The sequence below is a fragment of the Larimichthys crocea genome, chromosome XVI (assembly GCF_000972845.2).
Source record: "Larimichthys crocea isolate SSNF chromosome XVI, L_crocea_2.0, whole genome shotgun sequence".
In the NCBI taxonomy this organism is placed as follows: domain Eukaryota; kingdom Metazoa; phylum Chordata; class Actinopteri; family Sciaenidae; genus Larimichthys; species Larimichthys crocea.
In genome coordinates this window covers 19180477-19195567 of record NC_040026.1, presented here as the reverse complement: position 1 = coordinate 19195567, position 15091 = coordinate 19180477, and the positions used below count along the sequence as shown (strand labels likewise).

General features: G+C 39.3%; 1 protein-coding gene across 3 annotated transcripts in view; it reads left to right on the top strand.

Annotated features, from left to right (window-relative positions):
• Positions 1-15091, top strand: part of LOC104932610 (protocadherin-15) — a 163715-nt gene that overhangs the window by 41733 nt on the left and 106891 nt on the right. For all 3 annotated transcript variants that reach the window (XM_027289595.1, XM_027289594.1, XM_019271968.2), the window contains 5 exons: positions 1314-1379; positions 7806-7966; positions 8362-8517; positions 11645-11764; positions 12811-12921. In XM_027289595.1, the coding sequence (XP_027145396.1) occupies positions 1314-1379; positions 7806-7966; positions 8362-8517; positions 11645-11764; positions 12811-12921 (614 nt within the window). The remainder of the gene's footprint in view (positions 1-1313; positions 1380-7805; positions 7967-8361; positions 8518-11644; positions 11765-12810; positions 12922-15091) is intronic.

Sequence of the window (15091 nt, the reverse complement as noted above, 5' to 3'; positions counted from 1 at the left end):
CTGCAGAGCTGGTTGCAACATCTGTCACTAAAAATTGGGCATTAGTGTCTCTTCATATTCAAATATACCTCCCTAACCTCAGCTCTTCTTCATTCCTCCTACATGATTCATCTGCTTATTACATCTCTCTCTGCAGAGAGAGCAATGAGCTTCATAAGCTCTTGGTCGCTGTTTCCCAACCTGGAGGTTAGAAAGCGTTACGTGAAGGTCAGGTCAGGAGTACTTTTTACAAAAATTAAACAGTTGTCCTATATCTCAGCATTTCATAAATTTTTGTCAAAACAGCTAATCGAACATTGGCCAAGTGTCAGGGAGAGGAAAACACTGAAGCGTGCATTAAAGAATCCTAAAATAAACTAATAAACGAAAACTCATCTCTGATGCAATAATCACAGGAAGTAATCTGCTTAAAATGGATTCAAGTCACTTGTTTTACACAGACTTTCTTTTCTTAGTAACGTAATTGTGTTGATTAAAGGTCCAGTGTGTAAGATCTGGGAGTATTTCTTTGTAGGAACTAAACAGTATTTATTGTCTTTGCATTAGTGTATATTAACCTGATGAATCATCATCTTAAAATGAGCCCTTTATATCTACAGCGGGTCCTGTTTCATGGAGTTCAAAACAGACAAAGTCTAACTGACCTCGATATGACTTTTTATGAACTGATGATGAATGATGATGATGACGGGTGAGACGTGGGAGAGTATTCATTTGGTTGCAATCTGCAACTTCACCTCTAGGTGCCACTAAATCCTACAGACTGGACCTTTTTAAAGATACAGCTCATCAGCTGTCGTGTACAGTTATTGTTATGCATTGAATATAATAGTAACACTTAGTCGCTTAGTTAGGGGTCATCGGTTAAGGAAAAAGGTTGGGAACCTCCGCTCTATGTGTACCAAACTTACCCATTATTTGTGCTTGTGTATTTAGCGACGCTGTCTTTCCAGCATGTCTTTTAACAGTCGTGGTCTCTCGTCTTAACTACTTCTGCTAACCCCCTTACACCTCTATCGCTTTCTCTCCCCAATTTTGCACCTTCCCTCCTTTCAGTACTTTGCTGTTGCCACTCATGAACACACTCTGAGGCAGTCTGACAGAAGTGATTGCAGCAGCAGTCGCTCATTTGTTGAAGGAAAAAGACCCAACGAGCCATTTTAAAACGCTTTCCTTCTAAATGCTAACATTCATCAAGTGAAATCATCCCCGTGCTTTACACTCGAGTTCAAGCTTTTTCTAAAATGGATTTAAAGTAGTGAAACCCTGGAAGGTATCAATGTTAACTCTAGATTTTCCTACTTTTTCCCCAGAATGTAAACTGTCTCGCTTGGGTCCTCCTGCTACCATCGTCGCCATAGATGAAGAAAGTCCTAACGGTAAGTATGAACTGTTTAACTTTCCAAGATGGAAAGTGGATTCAAATCGAGCTTTACAACCCTCAATGTGATTGCAATGTTTTTTTCTGCTTCTAAGATAATCATCACCTTTTACCGTACGTTAAACAAACACTGTTAGATGAGCAGACGCTGATTGGCATGGCATGTAACCCGCACTCATTAATATTCATTAGTTTGCCAGCAATTGTGTCACAGTTGGAGTCTCATCCATGTCCCGGAAGATGAGACATTAGGTCTTTCAATTTGGGCTAAATCAGAGTATAAACAGCAAACAGATAGGAGCGTCTTCACGTCTTTCTCTGTGTGCATGCTTGATATTTGGTGAATTGCTTTCCTGCTGAGAGTTAAGAAGAAGAATATCAATATCATTTTTCTATAAATGTGAATCCAGCAGCCAGTAGTTAATATGAATAAGCAATGACGAAGTGAGTTATATTTGTCTATATGCATCTTGTGTTTGGGTTGTGATGATTTTGTCAGTTATACAGGTTAGTTTTTCCTTTTTTCTTTAGTGTATAATTAATTATTTTCCCAATATACAGTAGATAAAAGTGATAGTATCAGATGCTGGACATTTGTTTGTCAAGACCTTACAGTAGTTCTATAATAGTAGTTCGCCCTTTTCTTTTCTTTTGTGGAACCACCTGACTACACAAAAATAAGACTGCCAGAGTTTTTAGACGCCTTTTTATCTGAGCTCCAGAGGATATAACTTCAGTCTATTTTTGTTTCCAGAGTTAGCTCAAACTTCTTCTTTTTTTTTAGTTAATTAGTGGATCCTGGTTTGATGGCTCTGCCATTTAAACTGCACGGAGGAATACAAACAAAGTCACAATCCCAGAGTCTCCTGAGGAGTGTGTTTTAGTCTTACAGTCTAGTATGTATGTTTATGAAGTTATTCCTGGAGGGATCACACTTTAATTGATGAGTTTAATCCTTAATTTGGTCATGGGTAAATTAAGGCTTACGTTGGGTTTGACTAAATCTTATGGGGGAAGGTGACATGTACACAGATCAACCTTTTATCTGCAGCTTATAGATCGCGGTTCAGAAACCTGTCATGATGTTTACCATGTCTGCTTTGTAACCGTTTTAAATTATGAATCCTGATAACTGTAATCCTAACTGACATGAAAAGAGATTAGCACAGCAACACTGGACAGAGGAGAGCCACGCCTGTCATCTACCCAGCTGGCATGTCTATATCTGTTGATGGCTTAATGCGTTCCATTAAGCTCTTATTTCTTCTATTTACCATTTTCACTCAGTCTTTATATACTCTTCATACTTAATACACGCTTCAGCAACAATGTATTAGACTTTTTCACTGTGTGCAAATTAAATCACCTACATCACTGCATTATATTTGAATTATATGCAACACTGACACAGCAGCGTAAGTTTGGTTAGTGTGGGAGACACAAAAGGTCAGAGTTTTTAAATCAAACTTAAATAAATGAAAGTATGTGACTGGTGAATCCAATTTAAAATATCTATATAAGTTAAAAAATAATAATAAAATTCATACATACATTGTTTTTTCTCCAAATTACACTAACCTGACTCATAATGACATATAGTTTTTATCCGTAGAGACCTATGCGATACTTTATGGTGGATAAATATTGTACAGTATATGTGTGCATCTTCAATAAAAAGAGCACTATTCTTTACTGTCATATGTAATGTAATTAACATCGCGAATATTGAGTGTAAGAATATAGACTGCGCTCTGAATAGTCTCTGCAGATCATACTCTCAGGCTCCAGGTACAACCTGCTTATCAGAGGTCTGAGCAGTCGCCTGAGAGGCGAAACCCAGGGCAATATCAAGTCGGCAAATTACTCAGCGCTGCTGTTTGAGCTCATTGCTGTGAGCACACGTAACACAGGGCGACTCAGATGAGCAACTTTTTTTTTTTTATCGTGTCCTCTTTTTATAGATTTCAACAGGCAGGCAGTAAGAAGATGTCGTTCTAGTGGATTTCTACACGGACACACACCGCATAGAAATTAGACCTTTGCAATGACACGGATGCAAAAAAGATTTAATTCAAAATATAATTTGAGTTATAGCCTTGCAAAACGGTTTAGGGAGCTATAATGGTCTACTTTTGTCTGATTGTGCATATGTGGCAATAATGAAATATGCAGGAAAATTGTTATTCGTGTTCATGAATTGCATGGATTGTCTATCTTTGTGCTGATGTGTTCATTGTATACTGTACATACCACAGGACATGCACAAATGTGTGTTATGTGTGTGTGTGTGCGCAGTAATCTTCCTAACAGGGCTGTTGAAGAATAATTTAGTATTGGATTGGTTTGTATGCATATATTGGCTGTGGCTGTGAAATAGTCTTACAGATTTAATAGAGGATCTCGCTTTAGGGTGATTATCTTGGGTTGGTGTTTGGTAAAGGGGGAGAGAGAGACTCGAGGAAAGAAAGGAGGCGAGGGGGAGGAGGAGAAGGAGAGCAACAAGATGCAAGTTAGGGGAATTTCCCCTCAGGGAAATGTCATAAAAGGAGATAATATTAAAATTAGGAATGTGATTTTAATAATATCAAGTAAAAGGTTGATTAGAATGAGTGGATAGGTGGAAATACACAAACATGTAGCAGTCTTCACAATAATATAACATACATAATAACGTTCCCCTGGTGTATTAAATGCATCATGTAGCAGATAATAGTATAGTATATACTCGTCTTCACTTACTGCTCTAACATTATTAGCCTACTGCTTTAAATATATTCAGGTTTGCAAATCTAGCTTGACCACTGATAATGCTGTAGGGGCCCCAGAAGGCAAATAAATTGGTTATTATAATTTAAAGTTTGGAATAGAAAAGTGTCCCAGCTGTTATCTCTAGCAGCAAAGTATATTAGCTAAAGGAAAAAAAATCCATATTAGGGTTAAGGTTCTTGTTTGAAACACAAATGATAAAGACGTTTGTGGCATCATCGTGACGCACGTGGATAAAGTCTGGTCAAAAGTACCACGTAAACACACCTGAGGCTTCTTCTTCTTATTATTATTATTTCTGTTTGCAACATCTTTCAGATGAAATTCAAGACATGACTGTCCTCGGCCTTTTTAAAAAAAAAAACACATTCACTCACAATATACACTGTTTATATTTTAATTTTGTTTGGTCGATGTGTTATCGTCATTTGATCGAAGATTAACCTAACTGTGGCTCAGCCAATGGAAACCCTTGAACCACAGTAGAAGGGCCATTAGTAAGCGTCCACCTTTTGTTCCGTGAACACAAACCATTAGATAGTAACCTTGTGTTTCACCTGGAAAAGCGGAAAGACTAAATCTTGCCACCTAGATTCTTTCTTTTCATCCCTGCTTGAGAAACTGATGACAAGGAAAGTGGCATTGGTTTTATAATGGCGCTTACTTGTCAATTAATATGGCAACGCTGGTATTATGCATAACTCTCAGCCTTGATATCATTTGAACAGGTGAGTTAAAATTCACCCTCAGTACATTTGTCATGAACGGCGAAATTAGACCAAATCGAGACCAAAACAGTTTTTTGTACCGGGCTGTAAACATGTTTATTTCTGCTGTGAAGTTGGACATTTTAACATAGGGACTTATGGAGAGCCAACCTCAAGTGGACACTCAGGGTATTACAGTTTTTAGCACTTCCGCATTGGCTTCACTTCCCAGCACCGGAGGTTGCCACCTGGGTAGGATGCCCTTGATATTAACTCTAATCCTTATTCTGTAGCCCTGTGCCCTAGTGTGCAGTGTAGTTTTAAGAGCTGAAAACAGAGAGCGGTCAGATAGTGAAGCAGAAAGTTGCTTGAAGGCTCTGTTGAGGTGAGGAAAACTCTGTCAAGCGGTATCTTTGATGGCTGTGAAATGAAGCCAATGCCACTCGAGGGCTGGCTACAAAAGCCCACATACTGTGTTAAAATGCACAACTTCACAGCAGAAATAAACATGTTGACAGCCTGGTTTTGGTCCCTATTCGTGACAATTGTACTGTAGGTGATTTTTTTTTTTTTATATAACTCACTTGTTCAAATTACCTGTTCCACACATGCTGCACATCTTGTCCTTTCCTATTTTTGGATTAGCCAGGAGACAGCGTTACCAAGACGGCGCGCTTTGAGCTTCGAACTAGCTCCTCGGAAACATACTAATTTATAACGTCTATAGAAACTGCAGAGACGGGCGATAATTGTTTGAGGATTCATCAGCATGAGCGAAGGCTCGGACTATTGATTATAGTTGCTTTAATTACAGCACGTTGTCCTTCAACGTGACCCGTTTCTCTCACAATAAATGAACCTTTTTGATTAAATTATATCGGGTCAAATAAATTCACTTCATGTGGGCTTACGTTCACTCCTATTGTGTGCTGGTATTTGTCTTGAATCCCCTCTTTCATCCGCGCGACCAAGAGCTGAAGTAGCAGTTAGACGCGATGATTACTTTTCAGTCCACGGCTCGTACCTGGCTGACACCCCAGCAGTGTCGCCACATTCAGTTAAGCTAATGTCCTGTAAAAATTCTATTAATGCGACCGCACAATGCTCATTTTCTCCTAATATTCCCTTTACTCTTTATTTCTATCAGCCTCCCATTCAACCCAATCTTTCTCACCTCACTTTCCTCCGCTATCTTTCTCATTTTTCTTCCTCTCTAATTGCTCTTTGTGCTTCTTTTTTTTTTCTTGGACGGTTGCTACACACACACACACACACACACACACACACACACACACACACACACACACACACACACACACACACACACACACTCGCCTCATGTGGTTCTGCCTGTACGCTTTAACACACGGGTCAATTTAATCAGGTGCCGCTGAGTGCAGTATTCAGTCACACGTCCTATGAAGTGAGGTCACTGTGAAAAGAGCCCATTTATATGAGACGGTCTATGGAATGAAATTAGAAACAGTCACACAAGGTGTAGCCACTATCTGTCTCCTTCTTTTTTGCCTGTACTTTATGTTTTTTTTGTTTTTTTCTGCAGAAAACCAGAACGAGCGATAGCTTAAAGATGGCAAGGAATCAAACTCCTCCCTAATGAATTTCATTTTCTATCCCGTTTCTCATATAAAGAAACCAATTTCATTAAACTTCCCCCGTTTATTTAACGTCAACCAAGGCAATTTGACATGGTTTCCATGGCAGCGCGGAAGGCCGTGACCCAATTTTATGTCTGGCGGATCAGATATGAGATCGTTCGGCCCGTGTGTGTGTTTACGTTGTTGTATGTGACACACACACACACACACGCACAAAAGCCAGCAGGCTTCACTTTCTCTCTCTCTACACACTAAAACACACATACACACTGGTTTTTAGAGTGATTGGTGACAGTCTTGAGGACAAGCTACGCAAGTGTACTGAGTGAGATTCTTAATTAAAAGTCCAGTTGTGTAGGATGCGATGGAAAAAGCACGAACGGTTAGTAATTAAAACCCACTAAACACGTAAATTAGCATGAATTTAAATGAAAATACTTTAAATCACTTCACAGATGCTGCCAATCACCAATTAAAGAATGTTTCTATAAATGTCTCCATCTGCCTTTTCTTTCATCCTGTGAAACTTATTTCCTCTGACCCCGTCGCCCTTCTCTGCTGACTATTTTTCTGGCTTTGCGTTGATTGATAGATGACATGCATCGCTCGAAAATACACAGGTGACGGTTTATATTCAAATCACGTCTTGCCTGTTTTAGTACTTCTCCGACTCTCTCCCTCTCTCTCTCTCTTTCTTTCAATATTCCTCTCGTTCCCAAACAGCTTCGCCGCCCAGAGTTGACTCTGTTAAACGAATCAAGTTTTATTCCATCTCTGCTGACTGTCTTATTAAAATATTTACTTTGATTTATTTTGAGTTTTTTTTTTTTTGGTGAGAAATCATGCAGATGAAAGCGTTGAAGTCATTAAAACGTTTTTTTTCTGTGTCCCAGCAGGCCAGCTTTCTCTGTCGTTCTCTGAAATGTGGATTTTTTATTTTGTATTCCAGTTGGTCTACAGTACTTTAGGTCTAGAATGGTATTACTGTATTACAGCAAACGAAGTAGACCACATATCTGATTTGCCTCGCTTAATTAGATTTTTTTACAGTTACGCTGTCTCTCTCTCTCTCCCTTTGTTTGTGCGCTCCTCCATCTATTGCCTTTGACCTTGACTACAACCAAAATATAATTTCCAGGTATATAAAGAAATGGATATGAAGAAAAAGCAGAGGGTTTTCTTTAGACCGGACCTTTCCTTTAACTAATAAAGTTCGATCAGGAAACATTTCTCTGCATAACTTTGAATTATATTACAGGAAGTCTGGACTTTGTGTCTCTCGCTCTTTTAGCTGATCGGTTAATACAAGTATTTCTATTGTTTGTTTTTTTTCAGGAACATTATTGGTGGAGAACATGCAGATAAATGGCGTGGCTGAAGGTCCGGATCGTACCATCTCTCTGTCTCTAAGGGATAATTACGACTACTGGGTGATCCTTGACCCTTCCAAACAAGCCCTTTACCTTAATAGCACAGGACGAGTTCTGGATAGAGACGTAAGGCGACTGAATCGTATATTATTTCATCTCTAGTCTTGAAAGTTTAATTTTGCATACATATTTTGCTCTTCTTGGTTTGGCTCTTCATTGTCAGATAGCTGGAAATACAAAAACACTGAGTACTGTTTCTCAAATTAAGAAGACATTTGATGAAATGTTTCAACAGATGGAGATAACTTGACTACAAAGGATAAATAAACACAACTTTTCCCACTATTTGCTTAAGTTTGAGCTCCGTCTTCACTAGAAAACAGCCAGTCTCCTGTTGTGTTTCTCTATAAAGCATCCGGCAGATGCTCATGATCTGTGATCTTGTTAATTATTTATCATGACCGTAGCAATTGTAGCTTTTAACCACACATCCTTTCTTCTTCTTTTTTTTATCATTTCAGCCTCCCTCATATATTCAGTCCATCGTGGTTCAGGTGCAGTGCACCAACGAGCTCATCGGCACTGTGATTTTACACGAAGTTCGCATCGTCGTCCGAGACCGCAACGACAACGCGCCACGTTTCCAACAGCCGAGATACTACGTCGCCGTCAGCGAGGTAAAACACACACATACACACACACACACACACACAAACTGCTGTCTCTCACAGAGATGTAGTGAAGTCAAGAAATATTCCATAAAGCTCAGTGTGGTGGAAATACTTTACTGTCTCTCACCTAAATCACAAACCATTTATTGCACCTCTCCTGCAGTGCTGCTGTCTTTCATGGTGGCAGCTACAGGACTCTTGGGTCTAGAGACTAGAGACCAGAGGTGGGGGAGAGAGCCACGGTCCAGTCCAATATGAGAACAATAGATCAGGTGTACTGTACTGATTTTTTTCTACCCCCATGCTGCTCTGGGGTCCATGTCACCGACACAGAATCGGCCTGCACTCAGAAAAGCCTGACGTGGGTGCATACTGCAATGTGTTTAAAATAAAAAAACCTTCACCAAATTGTATTGTACGTGGCGTTTTTACTGTCAAGACTGAAGTTGAAGGGCAGTACTGTGAGCGGAGAGTTTTTCGGGGCAGCTAAATCTGTTTTTCGGAGGCATCTAGAACAGTCTTTAAGGTGCCAATCTCACAGTAAGTGTGTCCTCCTGAGTCTGGGGGAGCAGAATTTAACTAGACGAGGTTCAAACTCAAACTGGACAAGGATACATGTTGCCTGCTGCCAGCACAGACCTAGCTGTACCCAGAAGAATCTCTCATTAGACTCTTCCACAGCCTGTCCAACTCAATCTGTCTTCTCCCTCTCTCTTTCTCTCTCTCTCTCTCTCTTGGCCTCTCTTCTCTGTTTTTGCAGCCTCTCCCCCACCTCCATGCCCCCCCCTCACCACTCCCAGCTCTTCATTATGTCACCTTTCTTCAACCTCTCCACCTTTCCTCTGCCACACTCTATATATTTCTGGTTGTCTTTCCTCCTCCTCCTCCTCCTCCTCCTCGCCACCTCTTACAGCTCTCCAGTTTCTCATTACTCCGACAAAAATAATTCCCTCCGTTCACTTCGGCGACCACCGTACAGTTTAGGAGATGCATCATAAAAAATACTAAAATATGGTCCCGTGCCAGGCGAAAGGTAAATGTGGTGGTGATAATTTAAAAAAAGCTACATTTATTCTGATGTGGGCAATAATTAAGATTTGAGTCTGTTCATCAGGCAGACAGCTATTGTCTCCGTTCTATTGCCACCCCCCCTGAACTCCAACCACGTAATGCAGTAAATCTAATATTAAGAGATTGACTCAGGAGCAGCTTTAACTACATTAAACATGCTTTTAGATGTCTATTACTAACAATTATTGAGTGCAAGAAATTGAGGCACAGATGAAGAATGGCAATATGGTTATTTATAAGAACGTCTAGGACACAATTTATGAGTTCACTGTGAAAGTTTCCCGGGGACAAGGTGATCCTTGTGGCTGATTTCATGACTTGGCATAGGTGCCCGAGTCTGGAGTTGTTTCATTAGAGCCGTATCCAAAAGTGGCCAAGTGACAGCATGAGATGTTCTGAAAACCATTGTTGGATCAGTGGGAAGCAGCAATAAGCCTGTTGAGGAGAAATGATGTAACAAATCACCGGTGCAGCAGCTGAATTAATCTTAATCTTGCATGTTTCTTGTGCCGTCAGCAGATTACACCTCTTTTTTTTTTACACAAAATCACTGAAGATTCTGCACTTCTGCCTTTTATGTGCTGTGGCAAGTGTTCGACTTTCGGTTTAGGGTTAGGGAATTTCTCTCAGAAGAATCTAATTCATTATCTCTCCAAATATTTAGCTTCTCTTATCTCTTTTTAGAAAGTGAGTCATCTTGTTGCACATGTGCAGTGAAAATCCAAGTGAAATTTAAAGCACACACACAAAAGCCAAAATGAAAATGCTTGCACAATCGACAAATTATTATAAACCACAACAGTAGTTATTAATACACATACCATACATGAACTGCTAACTAGTTAACCCAGGTTATTTGTGTCGATTTCTAGTTTTTCTACCAGTTCTGCTAAAAATAGAGGAAAAACGATCCCTCATTTGTGTTTATGAGATATTTTACTTTTACTTCATAGTCCAACGCTGTCTGTATCTGGTCTAACATTGGTTAAATGTTAGACAGCACCATAAATAAGTTTTTTTGTGCAAGTCGAATTTGTTTTGTTATTATTCTCGCTTTTCTTTGACTGTTTAGTAGGCTGCACAATTTACTGCTGGTGTGGGGTCAGTCTATTTTGGAGCATCTTTACGCAGTCGGCTCAAAATTATAGGCCTGATGCAAACACTATCAACGGCTGTATCACTGCTGTGACATTTGTGACGTGACCGAGCGAACTCTTACAGCATTAAAACTATTTACATGAAAACATTTCATGGCTAAACTAATTAAGTTATATTAAAAATAACAATGCATCGAGAAGGTCACTAACACATTGTGGCATATTGGATTAAATTGTTTGTTGTTAGTTAATTTGTTCTACTGTTGTCTCCTGTAAAGAGTAGACAATAGTATGCTGTAATAAGCTTCTCTATACACCTTTTTGGTCATTGCTGCAATCTGTTTTGACTTGTTTTTTTTATAATGTTGAGCATTCACGTCCAACGATTTCTGTTTTTAGAATTTTTCTACACTGAAATAACAAATAATAATGATATTAACAATGACCATGCTTTATTTTTGTCTCAAAAGTCACAAGCACCCTTAACATACTGTACATGATTTTCCATCACCGAATGCCCCGCTTTTATCTAGAAATTTCTATTTGATGGGGCAATGAGGTGTAACCAGCATTCATGGTGGTGATAGAGAGAAAGGCCGAGGCACAGACTGTGGACAGACAGGAAGCACAGTGAAACTGACAAACAGCCGCAAGCTGATCTTCTTTCTCAAGCCCCATTTGAGCACAATAAACATAAAACTGCAAATCATTTTCTGTTTGTTTTGTAGACAGTGGGGTATCCAGATCGCTCATGACCAGACGCATGGGAAGACTTTTTAATGTGTCCCTCTCTCTCTTATCTCTGCCACCTACAGACAGCTTATAGTTGCATGACACTGTCAGGAAGACACAACACAGGACAGAAGCTATTTGATGTCAGCGGTACAGAGTACGAAAGTGACGTCATGTCGCGTGAGCTTGTAGGCAAAAGATACTGAAATTCTCATTCGGCGTTGTGTTTTCAGCTGACACCAGTGGGCACCACTATCTTCTCTGGTTTCTATGGGAAAAATGGAGCGACAGACATCGACGACGGCCCCAATGGACAGATAGAGTACACCATCCAGTACAACCCGAAAGACCCGGTAGGTTATACATCCAGCTGTGACATCTCAAACTAAGACAACCACAGGATTCCTGCAGCTCCTAAAAAAAAATAGGTCTTAGCATGTGTTTGTTTGATTATTTTAGTATTTAACACCATGCAAGCAACATTTTGTAGAAATTGGTCACTGTCATAAATATGGACAGATGTACACATGTATTTGTCATGATTATATTACTTAGGATCAAAAGCAGGTCAACATCTTTGTTAACATTCAAACGTCAAGCAAGTGCAACAACACAAGACAGCTCAGATTTACTCTTGTCTTGCTCGGTCACTCTCTTTTTCCCTGCTCGGCATCCTCTTAGGTCTCTTTAACTCTGCCATGCTCGGCCTCTGCCAGGTCCTTTAACATCGCCCACTTGCCAGGCTGTCTATATTCCTATATTCCTCCATCCAGCAGTTTCCTCTCCATCAGTAAATCACCAAGAGTTGAGGCGGAGCAGCTGGAGGACATCGAGAGGGAAAGCTAGGAAATAATTCTCCATAGAATATGATACAGTTTCACTGAAACAAGTGAAATATTTGGTGGTGTGTGACTTAAAACACATGGGTGATCATACCCCGTGCAGACGCACGGTGCGTAAAATATCTATTTTACATAATGTTGCTTTAATGGAGGTTTTATGTTACAAATGTGTTTCATATACAAATGTATGTTACGGTAGGTTAGCTGCAGACATTGGGGTCTTATCATCAGTCGTAGTTGCGAGACAGCTAACAAGTTTACTGACGAATAGTTTGAGGAAGATTTAAAGAAGTTTTGGAGGTGTTGCTCCAACGGGATCTGTTTTATAGTCCTCTGGACTTTTGACATTTTTTTGTTCTAGTTTTACCAACCTCATAGAAATTCATCAGTCTTCATCTCTGAAACATCTCTACTCATCGTAATTATGTAAAATTAAAATCAGATTCTTGGCAGTCAGATAGAGGAACGCTAAAAAGGTTTATAAAAAAGAAATAACCTCTGAACATGTAAGTGACTCACCACGTTTGTGTTTGTAATGTTATTTGTGTGCGTTTCAGACAACAAACAGAACCTTTGACATCCCTCTGACACTGTTTGGTGCCGTGGTTCTCAGAGAAAGACTGAACTATGAGGAGATAACACGGTACCTGGTCATCATACAGGCGAACGTAAGTGTAATTTTGTGTGTATGTTTATTAACACTACTGTTACGCAGCTTTGAGGTCGTGACCTTTCTGTGTGGAATTTGCATTGCCTGTGTGGGTTCTCTCCGGGTACTCCGGTTTCCTCCCACAGTCCAAATACATGCAGGTTTATTGGTAAATGTTAATTTAAAATATTATGCATTCATGTATTTTTATGGAAAATGAATAACAATAATAATAATAATACTAATAATACAGTTAATGCATTCTTCCTTTTATTTCATAGCACTATGTTTCATTTACGAAAGTGGTGGGAGACATTTGAAGGATCTAAACTGAGGAGTGACAGAAAATTGTTTAAGTCGCCGATTGCGCCATTAAGGTTTCTGTTGTGACAGGAAAACCTTGCTACAAAACCTTTAGTTCTCAATAAAGTATTCTGGCGAATATTAATATGTCCCAAGGCCCATTTACCCTGAAAGCATTATTAAAAGTCAACAGTACACTGAAAGATTAATGTGTTTCTGACTTCTTGAAAGCCTGACATATTTCACCGATCATGGGAATACAATATTAAGAGTGTTTTGAGTGTCTCGCTATAAATTCTCAGCAAAGAGACGGCCATGTGCAACCAGGGTTACTGCTATATGCAAAAAAAATGAAGTTGTGATTGCTTGAGCCACACAAACTCATGACCTTTTTGAATAATTGATCTAAAAGGCAGAACGATGACGTCTAATCGCTATTTTTTCTAGCATCACGTGCCTTTAAATATGTAGCATCAGCAATGAAAATAATACATAAACATAACTTTGGGGAATATGTTTGTTGCGAAAAGTTGGATGAGAACTCTCTAATGTCTGTACGCTAAATATTAAGCTACAGCCAATTTGACTCGACTGAAAAAATGCTGTTTGTTATTATTTCTGATGGCCTTGGTTGCAAACGACATAAGTGGAGACAAAATAATTTAAAGCTGGCAAACGTGGGCAGGGTCGATCGCAGAATGAAAAACTGAATACCGTGTTATTTTATGTGCTGTGGACTGTGGAGGCTGTTCTCTGCTGTCACCACGTCTAGTTTACATTTCCCCCGTTATTTTGCGATGCATGCAGTGTATAATTAGATTCTTTATGGTGTCAGTCGTTGCTTGAAATTAACTGCTGTCTTGGTTATGAAAGACGCCCCACAAGAACACATGGGTTTTTACAATAAAAAGTAAAGTGTGTGAGGCACCACGCTTGTGATGGGATTATTTCCTTTTTATACTTTCCATTTCTGTCTTTTGCTGCCAGGTGATTGACACTAAGGAGAGAATAATGTCGGTGCAGGTGTAATTAAATTAGAACAGTAAATCACAATGTTTAACAAAACCTAATTAAGGTGTTATGCTTCTTATCTAGTTTGGCAAAAAAAAAAACAACTGCTTCTCCTAAAAAAGAGGCAAACAAGCGCCGATATGCAGACACAACCACACAAAATGTGTTTGTAGATGATATCTAGACGTCTCACACAAACAGATATAATCTTTATATGTTTATGTTTTCAAAAATAAACTGTGGACATTTGATGGTTGAATTGCTTGTTCACTTTCAGAGACTTCCTGTAGATTGCCTGATTTGACTATTTAGCTCTGAGAGCTTTTCAAACAAATAATAATACTAATAATACTAATCTGGTTTGTGTATATCTTAATTATCTTGAAATAAAAACAGAAAACACACCGATTTTATTGATGAACAGGGTCTGTTAAGTGTTTCCTTACCTCTGTGTGTAATTGGTTGAGCAGCTCAACAAGTAGACTGAAGTACTGAAGTGAAAAATGTGTACACAGAAGAGTGAGAGACAGTTCAAGAACTCCCGTATTCATATTTCAAAAAAGCCTTAAATGAAATACTGTTTATTTAGGTTAAGGTCTCCTCCTAAAGTACATCCACTTTTCTTTGTGTGTCAGCCTACTTCTATATGTTTTTTGTCTGTATTTTTCTTTTTAAAAAGGAGAATTAAACCACAAACATTTCCACTGGAATCTATCACTTAATTTATGAAATGTTATTTCTTTACATGGCCCTGTGGTTGTGTTGTAGTTCCACATCACATCCACCGCCTGTAACGGTTACACAGGACAAGATGTCTGTCCTCATCCTCTGCTGTCTAACTGAGAGGAAGTCTGTCTGTTTGCAGGCAGTCCCGA